This window comes from Lemur catta, chromosome X (assembly GCF_020740605.2).
Source record: "Lemur catta isolate mLemCat1 chromosome X, mLemCat1.pri, whole genome shotgun sequence".
Classification (NCBI taxonomy): Eukaryota; Metazoa; Chordata; class Mammalia; order Primates; family Lemuridae; genus Lemur; species Lemur catta.
The window spans coordinates 8,533,665-8,545,983 of NC_059155.1; the positions used below are offsets into that span (position 1 = coordinate 8,533,665).

Genomic DNA, 12,319 nt, shown 5'->3' on the forward strand with positions numbered 1-12,319 from the left:
AGAAATAAATTTATTTTGTTTGTGAGCCACTCAAGTCTATAGTATATTGTTGCAGCAGCCTGAGCTAAAACACTATGGTATTAATCCACATTTTTATGTTTAGCACATTGAATGCCACAGTAGAAAAAAATTTTTTTCCTTGGGGCCACGGTGTTTTATTATAAAAGTAGAATAAAAACTTCTGAAACAAAACAGTCCTTTCAAATTTAATAAGAAAATTGTTATTTATTGTTGTTGTTTTTCTCCATGAAATATATGCAACTTGAAAAATAATTCTCATGGCCCCCAAGGTGAAGAGATGTGTAAGTTACATGTTTCATCAGGCCTGGAGCTCAAAACTAGCATGAGTTAAATATAACTTACATGGCAGTTAATGTGTTAGATGTATTTATTTGTATTGATGTGTAGTATACTATTATTCAACATATCACAGTTTATGCTATTGTTTTATTCTTTATATACATTTGGGTTTACAGTTTTTGAATATCATAAATAATGCTGGTATGAATAGTCTCATATATATCTCTCGGTACACATGGGGACACATTTCTGTTGGGTAGCTATCTATGAGTGGAGCTGCATGTTCAACTTTAACAGATGATACCAACATTTTCCAAAGTGGTTGTATCAGTTTACGCTTCCATCAGTAGTAGTGAGCGTTCTCATTGCTCTATATCCTCACCATCACTTATTATTATCTGTCTTTTTCATTTTATTGATGGCTAATGAAGTTGAGCACATTTTCATTTTTTTTGACAATTTGGATATTCTCTTTTGTGAAGTGATTGTATTATTCCCCGTCTACTATTGGGTTATGTGTCTTTTTCACATTAATTTGTAGTAGTTTTTATATATTTTGCATCTGAGCTCTTTGTTAGTGAAATGTATTGCGAATAGTTCACCTACTCTGTGGCATGCCTTTTTACTCTCTTAGTGGTATCATCTAACTAGTGGAAGATCTCAATTTCAATGAAGTCAGGGTTATCAATTATTTTCCTTTAAGATGAATACCTTTGTGTCCAGTTTTAAAAGTCCATTCCTACTTCATAGTCATGAAGATATTCTATATTATTTTCTAGAAGGTAGATGTACAATTGACCATAAATTGGTTTTTGTATATTAGGATTCTTCAGAAAAACAGAACCAATCTATCTCTCTCTCTCTCTCCCTCTCTCTCTGAGAGATCCCCATTGACTTATTATAAGGCTCATGTGGTTATGGAGGCTAAGTCCCAAGATCAACAGTCAGCAAGCTGGAGAAAAGCTGAAGACCCAAGGAGAGTTGATTTTACTGTTTAAGTTCAAAGTCAGGAAAAGATCGATGTCTCAGCTCAAGCAGTCAGGTAGAAGAAGTTCTCTCTTAGCCTTTGTGTTCTTTCAGGTCTTCAATTGATTATAAGCGGCCCACCCACATTAGGAAGGGCTATCTGTTTTAGTCTGCCGATTCAAATGTTAATCTCATGCAGAAATAATCCCAGAATAACATTTGAACAAATGTCTGGATACCCTGTGGCCCTGTCAAGTTAACACATAAAATTAACCATTATATGTACGATGTGAGGTAGGAGTCAAGATTTATATTTTCCATATCAATATACAGTTCACGCAGCATCATTTGTTAGACAATTATCCTTTCCCCTAGTGTTTAACAATATACCTTTATTGTAAATCAAAGATCCATAATGCATGGGTCTGTTTCTGGTATCTCTGTTTGATTCCATTGGTGTCTTTGGCTATCCTTTGATTAATATCACACTAAATTACTATACTTTATAATATGTGTCAATATTTAGTCTTTATAATAAGTATTGGTATTTGGTAGAACAAAGTCTTCCAGATAGTTCTTTTTCAATAATTTTTAGGTTCTTTTTGACTTTTTGCATTTGTATAAACTTTAGAATTAGCTTGTCCATGTTCCGTGAAAGGACGAAAGGAAAGAAGGAAGGAGGAGGTTTAGGATTGCATTGAAATTATAGAACAGTTAGGAGGGAATTAATGTCTTCCTAACAATGAGTCTTCCAAGCCATAACCATGGTATATATTCCATTTACACCATGGTCATACTATCCTTCAACACTTCACTTAAACCTCTCCGAGCCTCAGGTTTCTCATTCATCTAATGGGGCAAAGAATCTCTAGTTGAGGACTAGTGAGAGGATACTTGGGATACCCCACTATCCTACATAAAGCAGCCATCCTCATGTGGGGCACATGGCAGGCACTCAGTATTGATGAGGCTCCCAGAGGTCTGTAGAGCTGTGGTCCCCAACCCCTGAGCCACAGCCCAGTACTGGTCCATGGCCAGTTAGGAAACAGGCTACGTATCACTGCCTGAGCTCCACACTACCTCCCCCCGACCCTTGGTCCGTGGAAAAATTGTCTTCCATGAAACCAGTCCCTGGTGCCAAAAAGGTTGGAGGCCACTGTTCTAGAGGACAGTACTATATCCTTGTGGTTGGTCTTTGTCTCCCCATCCTGACCTACTACCCCAATGGATGTATAAGAAATCAGATTGCCTTTTTTGAGTGACCAAGATGTGAAGATCTGTCATTCCTTCAGGGTGTTTCAGGTGAAGTCAGGACTTCGGGAGTGACTTACACAAGGATACACAGTCAGTAACGATGGTTCTGCCTCTGAGGACTCAGAGAGGCCTCCTGACTCCAGTATTCTGTCCAGACAGAAGTTAAATCCACAGTGTCTAGTGTTTCTGTGTCTCATATACCTTTGCTTTCCCAAATGTTCATCTAGAAGGTAAAATCAAGAAGCAGAAGAGCAACTGATGGCGCAGTGCATTTTTTCTCCTACTCTATAATCTATTGATCTTCTGATTTCACTAAAGCTCTCATATATAGTATATATAGTATAGTTCTTACTACATTTCCAAATGATACCTCTGATAGCTATGCAAGTTTTTTTGCAAAACTATGCCTTTTACAGGAGGTTGAGGTGAAGTTCAAAGGAGCTATTTCTTGAAGGCTTACCATATGCTGAGCACTCTATATATTAATAGCTGTTTTTGTTTTTTTTTTAGAATTCATAATAATCCTATGGTGCAGGTAATGTTACTCTAATTTTCTGAAAGAGAGAACTAAGGCTTATGGAGTTTTGAGAACTTCCCCAAATTCACACAACTAGTAAGTGGCAAAGCTGGTATTTTAGCTCTTGATCTCCACTGTACATAATGAGACTGGTTTTAGTGTACATTATGTGGTGACCATGTGATGTCATGCACATAAAGGAACTCAGTAACACCTATTGATGAGGATTTTAATGAAAATGAAATCTCTTTCCTTGGGTTTAGAGGCCTGGGTTGTGGCATTCACGTGAATTGAGTTAGAGCAAAAAGTCAATGTATCGAATAGGCCAGCTTTTCAGCATTAGGTTGAAATACATCTATTAAGAGCTCATTAAAACCTAGAAATGTAGAAGAGCATTCTTGACTCTTCTTCAGATTTCTGTTTTTGGACCAGTGCCACACTATTTTGATTATTTATTATTAGAAGCTCTCATATGTTAAAGAACTAGACTCCTTTATCATTATTTTTATTAATTTCTTGCCTGTCCTTGTCCATTTCATTTTGTCAAGGGACCTTTAAAGGAAAATCCACTGAAATTCCAAATTGGGGTGTGGGGATAGAATTCACACCTTTGTAAGACTGAATCATCCCATCCAGGAATCTGGCCTCCTAATTGTCTAAATATCCAACAGGTATATTTCTTATCAAATTATCTCAAAATACAAAATTTACTTTAGATCTTCAATAATTGCTAAAAATTGATTTGAAATTAATCAGGCTAAGGACCAAGGCCCTTTTTAACCTGGCTTATGGAGTGGTTTCTGCATCAGAGGTAATTTGTTTGTGATCTTGCCTACTTAAAGGACTATAATGAAACTGAAACAGAAAAAAGTGGTGGGATGATAGGATATATAATGTTTTGGAAAGATTTATCTATCAGAGGAGAGCAAGTCTTGAGGTAGTAAAACCAGAAAGGGACCTGTCACTATAGACCAGGAGAGAGGAGTTGATGGCGTAAAAGAAGGTAGCAAGAGAGGAGATGGAAGAAAAGTGGGAAGATTCAGAGATATTTAGAAGGGGAAGGTCAAGACTACTTGGTGACAGAGAGGAAGAGGGAATCAGGGATGATTTCCATATTTCTTGCTTGGGCAACTGTGTGGATTCTGAGGCCATCTATTAAGACAAGGGAAACAAGAGGGGGCGGTTTTGTGTGTGGAGAGGAGAGAGGAAGGATGGTAAAATCATTTCGGGACATATTTGAGGCCCTTGAATATCCAAGTGGATGTGTCTCATAGTTGATTCAAATGGATCTAAATCAAGTTAATATTGAAGTTTCAAATGAAAAATAAACATGCAAGAACATACCGGAAAAAGCTGAAAAAGAAAAACTGCTGAGGGGGGACTAGCTCTACCAGATATATGAAGTTACTATGAATCCTCTATAATTTAAACTGGTATATGAATAGCAAGTAAACCAATGAAATAGAAAGCCCAGAATGCTTCCCAAGTACATATAGAAATTTAGTGTTTAATAAAGTGGCATCTCAAATTACTGGAGCAAAGATGGACTTTTTAATAAGTGATGCTGGAACAACTGAGAGGCCAATTGAAAAAAGAAAAAAAACCCACACTTAGGCCGGGCGCGGTGGCTCACGCCTGTAATCCTAGCTCTGGGAGGCCGAGGCGGGTGGATCGCTCGAGGTCAGGAGTTCGAGACCAGCCTGAGCAAGAGTGAGACCCCGTCTCTACTAAAAATAGAAAGAAATTATCTGGCCAACTAAAAAATATATATACAAAAAAATTAGCCGGGCATGGTGGCTCATGCCTGTAGTCCCAGCTACTAGGGAGGCTGAGGCAGTAGGATCGCTTAAGCCCAGGAGTTTGAGGTTGCTGTGAGCTAGGCTGATGCCATGGCACTCACTCTAGCCCGGGCAACAAAGTGACACTCTGTCTCAAAAAAAAAAAAAAAAAAACCCACACTTCATACCATACACAAGTATACTCTCAAAATATAAACAAAAGCATGTGAGTACTACAAAAAAACATGGGTGAATTCTTTGACATGTACGAAAAGATTTCTTAACTATGAATCAAAATCTAGAGGTAATAAAAATGATAAATTTAACTACATTTTTAAATGCATTTAAATGCATAGCAGAAAAATGCTATAAAAAAAGACAAAGAGCAACTGATAAACTGAAAAAAATATTTGTAACATGCAACAGATAAAGGCCTAATAGAGTTAACATATAAAGAAAACTTGAAAATTAAGGAGAGGACCAAGGACCCACTAGAAAAACGTGAAAAAGACATGAACCAGCAATTTGCAAAGGTATTTAAATTGTCCTTAAACATAAGAGAAAGGCAAAATAAAACATCACTGAGGTACTAATCAACTATCATATTAGTGAAAATAACGATATGACATACTTTAAAGTATGTATGTTATGTTCAGCCCAGGCTGAGGGAGTGTAGAGAAGGTGGCCGGGCCTGCCAGGGAATGGTGGCTCACGTGTGGGAGGAGTGGTGGGGTAAGTGACAGGCAGAAGGCACACTTGGAGGTCCGGCCAGGGTAGGGGGACCCTCACCAGGGGCAAGATGCAAGTGCTGTCTGGACCTGCTTTCCACCCCATGCCCTCAGTCTCCCATGTCTCCTCTTTCCTCCACTCCTACCCACCCAGGACAGGAGAAAGAGGGGAAATCTCAACATGGAAAAACCCTACAGTAAAAATGAAGGGAAGCCGGAAAACGAGGGAAAGCCAGAAGATGAAGTAGAGCCTCAAGATGAAGGAAAGGGTATCGAGAAACAAAACACTCCTACACTGCTGGTAGAAAAGCAAAAATGGGCCTGAGACTCGGTTGAGGGAATACCCTGGACATGTAGATTTAGGAGTCATTGGTGTTTAGAGGGAAGTGAGATCACCCAGGAAAAGAGGACATGTGCAATGAGGAGAGAGGAGTCCCAGGACAACCCCAGGAGCACCAGCACTCAAGGTGCAGCTCAGCTTCCTGGCAGGCACCGGCACCTGGGCTTGAGTCAGGCAGAGCCGGTCTTGAAAGTGGGCTTTGGGGTTCAGGAGCTGAGCGCTCTTGGCAAAGTCGGGTACCCTCTCTGATCCGCTGCCACACCTGCCGATAATGGACATCTGAGGGATGCTATGAGACACACCAGGTAAAGCACCTGGGGTTAAAAAGCCACCCGATTCTCGACGACCCTCCTTTGCTACACACACACCCCAACCCTCCCAGCTTCTGGGCCCCTTGGGGATGGAGGATGGGGGGGTGGCGAGCTCGGGTGACGCGACGCTCACGTGACCTGCCGGGCGCCGACGTGGGCACCAGCCCCCGCGCCCGCCTGCCAGCCAGCCCGCCCGCTCGCCCTGCGGTCCGGTCCCGGCGCCCGCGCGGAACCAGCTCCCTGGGCTGCACGGGTGGTGGGCCAGCGGCAAGCGGGCTTCCGCGAGCCCGAGGAGGCGCAGGCCTGTCCCGGGTGCCCGCAGGTCAGTGTGAAGGCGGGCGCTGCCGGCGCACCCGGGGCAGGGGGTGGAGTGGCTGGCAGTAGGATCCAGGAGCAGCGGGGAGGGGGCGGGGAAGGGATCTGGGGGATTAGTGAGGAGGGGGACGCGGAGCGGGCGGGAGCGGGAGAACCCCGCAGCGGCCCCAACTAGCCTTCTCATCCCCCCTCTGAGCTCTCCATCCATTTTAGATCAGGAAATTGGGGGGTGGGGACGCCCCTGCAGTGCGACAGAGAAACGCAGACGTATTCTGGAAATAACCCCCTCTCACACTCTGCGCCTGTGAAGGCATATTGACCTCCACGAAAAGGGGGTGGGATGGGGCAGGTTGCCTCCAGGAGAGGGGGACACAGAGACCCAAACGCAGTTTGGAAAGCATCCTGGTCTGGCGCCCAAAGCCTGGAAAGAAATGGCGGCTGGGGTGCGGGGGAGGTAGGGGAGGAAAACGTTGGGTGAAAAGGGCCTGGATTCAGGAAAGGGACCCGAGTCCCTGTGAGCCCCCTGAGCGCGCAGCCCCTGCCCTGTCTCCTGTCTGTCTGCAGGTCTGCGAGTCTGTTGTTCCCAGCACTCTGCGAGGCCTGAGAAGGAGGAGCAACCTGTCCAGAAGCCCCGCAGGTCCGTGAAGGGGTGGGCTGCGGGGACAGGGACCCAGAAGGGTTGAGAGTGTGGAGGGCACAGTCTCGGCAGAACTTGGGGCCCCACTGCCCAGGCTGAGGGAGTGTAGAGAAGGTGGCCGGGCCTGCCAGGGAATGGTGGCTCACGTGTGGGAGGAGTGGTGGGGTAAGTGACAGGCAGAAGGCACACTTGGAGGTCCGGCCAGGGTAGGGGGACCCTCACCAGGGGCAAGATGCAAGTGCTGTCTGGACCTGCTTTCCACCCCATGCCCTCAGTCTCCCATGTCTCCTCTTTCCTCTACTCCTACCCACCCAGGACAGGAAAAGGGGAAATCTCAACATGGAAAAACCCTACAGTAAAAATGAAGGGAAACCGGAAAACGAGGGAAAGCCAGAAGATGAAGTAGAGCCTCAAGATGAAGGAAAGTCAGACAAGGAAGAAAAGCCGGACGTGGAAGGGAAGCCAAAATATGAGGGAAAGCTAGAGGATGAGGGAAAGCCACATGATGAGGGGCAACGGGAAGATGAGGGAAAGCAAGAAAAGCAGGGCAAGTCCGAAGGTGAGGGCAAGACAGAATCCCAGGCAAAGCCAGAAAGCCAGCCGCGGGCCGCGGAAAAGCGCCCAGCTGAGGATTATGTGCCCCGGAAAGCAAAGCGAAAAACGGACAGGTGGACGACGGACGATTTCCCCAGGAATTCTCAGGAGGACTTACAGGAAAGGCATCTGAGCAGTGAGGAGATGATGAGAGAATGTGGAGATATGTCAAGGGCCCAGGAGGAGCTAAGGAGAAAGCAGAAAATGGGTGGTTTTCATTGGATGCAGAGAGATGTACAGGATCCGTTTGCAGCAAGGGGCCAACGGGGCATCAGGGGAGTGAGGGGCGGAGGTAGGGCCCAGAGGGGCTTACATGATATTCCATACATTTAACGCCTTTGGCCTTCAATTCTGACTTCTCTGATGAGAATATTGCTGGCCCTGCTTTTCCTGGTAGATATTTGCCAGGCTCTGTGCTTTAACCTTAAGCTGATAATTTGCTTTAGATGTCACTCTCGTTACCAGCAGCCTTTTGATCCAATGACAGTGTTCTTTTGGTAGAGGATTTTCACCCATGTGCATGGAAGAGATGTACATTGTAAAATAACAATAAAAAAGTTTGCAGAACCGCATATACAGTATCAGCCCATTTTTATAAAAATGAAAATGTTTGCATAATGCATTTGTGCACAGAGAAAACTCTGAAAGTATGTACATTGAAAAGTAGGCAATGGTTATTCCTGCATGGTGGCCAAGGATAGGTCTCCCTTGTACTCAAAAATGAGTCCAATCACCAGAGGAACCATGGGTAGATACCTATATGCCAATCCTCTGCTGCTGTGCCCATCCCGATGTCTTCCCGAGGTGTAACCAGGTCAGTGGGCACTGCCGTCCCCTCTGGGTCCTCCATGCTATGTAGAGGCATCCTAGGGCTCCCCTGTGTGTGATTCTTTTTCTTTTCTTTGCTCATTCATCTATACTTTTTCCTAAAGGATATGGATTATAAAAAATAAATGAAAACAATACATAATAAGCAATTGAACTGTTCAGTAAGCTTATGAGGGCAATGAAGACACTAAAATTCCTATTAGAACATAAAATAATAAGTAAAATTTACATTACCTCTGGGATTAATAACTAGAGGAATCAACCTGGCAATTATAACAGATCCACTGCTGTACAGGTCAGTCCTGTCATCTGTGAAATGGGGTAAAATACTTGCCTCACAGGACAGTTTAGTGGATCAGATGAGTTGCTAAGCATGTGAGCTGTGTTGAGCTAGCTCCCTTGAAGTAGCAGGGCCCTGTTCCCTTTCAGACACTAAAAGGAGGGCTGAAGGTAGGTTTCACTTGTGCCCAGGCACAACTACAAACAGCTAAGAAGACGGTGCCACCCTTCTCTGGATACTACCATATCTGCTGGGCACTCCTGCTGTGCCCGGTACCTGTACTATCTACTGACAGCCACTGATATAATGGAATCCTCATAGTGACAAAGCTCTTCTGATTCCCTACAGTCCTGTGAGGGCCAAAGCCCCTATTTGACCCCTATATGAGTGCAGATTAAGTCCTCCTCCCAACTGCAGGTGGTACTACCCAAGGGCTGCTTGGGCCCCACTGTATTACACAGTTCTAAGCAAAGTAGTCATTAACATTTTTAGTTCATTTTATATTTGCTTATACTTTCCTTTCTCTGCTCAAGACTCAAGACGTTTTGGGTCCACTGGGGAATGTATCCTGAGACTAATCTACTGACCAGATAATGAATTGTGATTTAAACTGAATACCCCACCCTAGTACCCCAGGGAAACCATATCTAAATTTTCATACCTTTCTAAGAATGAATTTTCTCTAAAAAGTCTCCTGGCTGGCCTACTGTACAAAATCAAGGGACTTGTCCATACATAATCACAGAAGATTACACATCTGAGTTTCAGGCTGAGAAACATCCCTTCCCATTCCAAACCAATTCCAACTGAAAAAGGTAATAGTGCTCCAAAAAATATTAAAAACTCTCAATGTTAGGCATTTTTATTTAACTCAACAGTACGTTCCCTTACCAAAACAGACTTTTTTGTATTCATCCTGATAAATCCCTTGCATTGTACTTGACACATATACTTAAAAATTGCTTACTTAATTATGATTAAGAATCTCTGAGTTTTTGGCCTAGCGTATCCTTGGGCATTAATTTAACTTGTAGAAAATATAACTTGAAGTTCAAAAATAAATACAGGAGAAGGGATATGTTCAGCTATATGAAACCATTTTAACTTGATGTAATAATGATTTTTTTCAAAATGTCTTACTTAAAAGACCACCTAGGAAGCTTGTTGAGAATGTAGCATCCTGGTTCCTACCACAGACCCAGAATTTCTACGAATATGGCTCTAGAATCTGTAATTTCCACAAACTCCCCAGGTGATTCTGATGTATACCAAATTTTATACATTTCTCAATTACATTAAATATAAACCATAAAAAACTAGGATGAAATGTAAGAAAATGTTTATCTGAATTCAGTAGGCAGAAAGCATATAGGTATAAGCATCCAAAATACCATCGAAACTATGTACAAGATTTGTACACTGACAACTAAAAACATTAATGAGAGAAATTAAGACTTAAATAAATGGAAAGATACATTGTTCATGGATTAGAAGCCTCAATAGTGTTAATATGGTAATTTTCTCCAAAATTGATCCATAAATTCAATGCTGTCCCAATTGAAATCCCAGCAAACTGACATTCTAAAAGTTATATGGGAAAGCAAAGGACATAGGATAGCCAAAATAATTTTCAAAATGAAGAACACAGTTGGAAGGCCCACACTGCCTGATTTCAAAACTAACTATAAAACTATAGTAATCAAGACTGTGTATTATCAGCATGAGGATAGACATAGAGATCAATGAAATAAAGTAGTCCAGAAATAGGCTCACACATATATGGTCAATTCATTTTTTTAAAAAACTCCTAAAGTAATTCAATGGAGAAAGGACAGACTTTTCAACAAATGCTGCTGGAATAACTGGACATCCATATGCACAAAAAGTATCTTCACCTCATACCATATATAAAACATAAATTCAAAATAGTTCATAGATCAAAATGTAAAACTTAAAATTATAAAACTTCTTTTAAACTATAAGGGAAAAATTATGGAATAGTTTGCAGTTGCAGGGTAAAATATTATTGCTTATTAACTTTGTAGTGGTCTAAAGACTTTTGAAATTATTTTTCTGCTACTATTTATTTATAAGTTTCAGAGATTTCTCCTAGTAAGCAATAGGAAAAGACAAATGCTAATGATAAAACATTTAAATGTAGACAATAAATGTAAGATAGTGTTATAAAAATAAGGGGAAAAGGGTAATCTTGGGTTAGGCAAAAATTTCATAAGAGAACATAAAAAGCACTAATAAAAAATAGATAAATTGGACCACATTAATATTATTTTAAAATTTTTCTTCAGAAACCACTGTTAAGCAAATGATTTGAGGCTGCAGTGAGCTATGATTGCACCACTGCACTCCAGCCTGGGTGACAGAATGAGACCCCGTCTCTTAAAAAAAAATTTTTTAAATTTAAAAATAAAAAAAAGAAAAGACAAAATTCTTCCCAGAAGAAGATATTTGATAAAGTACCTGTCTCCAGAATATATAAAGAACACTTACAACTCAATAAGACAAATAATACAATTTTAAAATAGGCAAAAGATTTGAATGGACACTTCACCAAAGAAGAGATGCAGATAGCAAATGAGCACATGAAAAGATGCTCAACATCATTAATTATCATGGAAATGAAAAGAATACCACAACAAAATACCACTTTATACCTACTGGAGTGGCTAAACTTATAAAGAAAAAAAAAACTGTTATTACAAAGTCCTAGCAAGAATGTGGAGTAACTGGAACTCTCACTTTTGGTGGGAATGAAAACTGGGATGGCCAATTTGGAATTCAGCAGCATACGCTTTACCATATGACCCAGCAATCCAACTCCTAGGTATTTACCCAAAAGAAATGAAAATCTTAGTAGCTTTATTCATGATACCTCCAAATAAGAAACAATCCAAATGTCTCTCCTATGGTGAATGGATAAACAAACTGTGGTACTTCCATAAGATGGAATGCAAAAAGAAAAAAACTACTGGTACATGTAAAAACATGAATGACTCAAATTCATTATGTTAAATGAAAGAATCCAGACAAAATAGTATGATCTCATATATAAGACATTCTGAAAAAAGCATAGCTATAGGGATAGAAATCAGATTGATGCTCAAATGTAATTTTGGATTTTTTTTTTTTTTTTTTTTTTTTGAGACTGAGTCTTGTTGCCCCGGCTAGAGTACAGTGGCATCATCCTAGATCACTGCTACCTCAAACTCCTGGGCTCAATCGATCCTCCTGCCTCAGCCTCCCCAGTAGCTGGGACTACAGGCATGTGCCACCATGCCCGGCTAATTTTTTCTATTTTTGGTAGAGACAGATCTGGCTCCTGCTCAGACTGGTCTCGAACTCCTGACCTCAAGTGATCCTCCTGCCTTGGCCTCCCAGAGTGCTAGGATTACAGGTGTGAGCCACCGTGCCCAGCCAGATATTCTTCACTGTTGGAACTTTAAGCCTTATCCT

The 12,319-nt window shown here is 41.6% G+C and overlaps 1 protein-coding gene and 1 long non-coding RNA gene across 3 annotated transcripts in view; one reads left to right on the forward strand and one right to left on the reverse strand.

Moving 5' to 3' along the window:
• The first annotated feature begins 5,216 nt into the window (after positions 1-5,216).
• TCEAL3 (transcription elongation factor A like 3) lies at positions 5,217-8,312 on the forward strand. 2 transcript variants are annotated; one of them, XM_045537589.1, is made up of 3 exons: positions 5,217-6,188; positions 7,074-7,146; positions 7,462-8,312. In XM_045537589.1, the coding sequence occupies exon 3, from the start codon at positions 7,486-7,488 to the stop codon at positions 8,071-8,073; it is 588 nt and encodes a 195-aa protein (XP_045393545.1). In that variant the 5' UTR covers positions 5,217-6,188; positions 7,074-7,146; positions 7,462-7,485; the 3' UTR covers positions 8,074-8,312. The 2 variants fall into 2 exon arrangements, with proteins under 2 accessions (XP_045393545.1, XP_045393544.1); XM_045537588.1 differs by lacking the exon at positions 5,217-6,188 and adding an exon at positions 6,205-6,516.
• A 2-nt stretch (positions 8,313-8,314) lies between these two features.
• LOC123628009 overlaps positions 8,315-12,319 on the reverse strand; it is a 28,175-nt gene continuing 24,170 nt past the window's right edge. The window contains exon 2 of the long non-coding RNA XR_006731567.1: positions 8,315-8,666. This is a non-coding gene — a long non-coding RNA (uncharacterized LOC123628009). The remainder of the gene's footprint in view (positions 8,667-12,319) is intronic.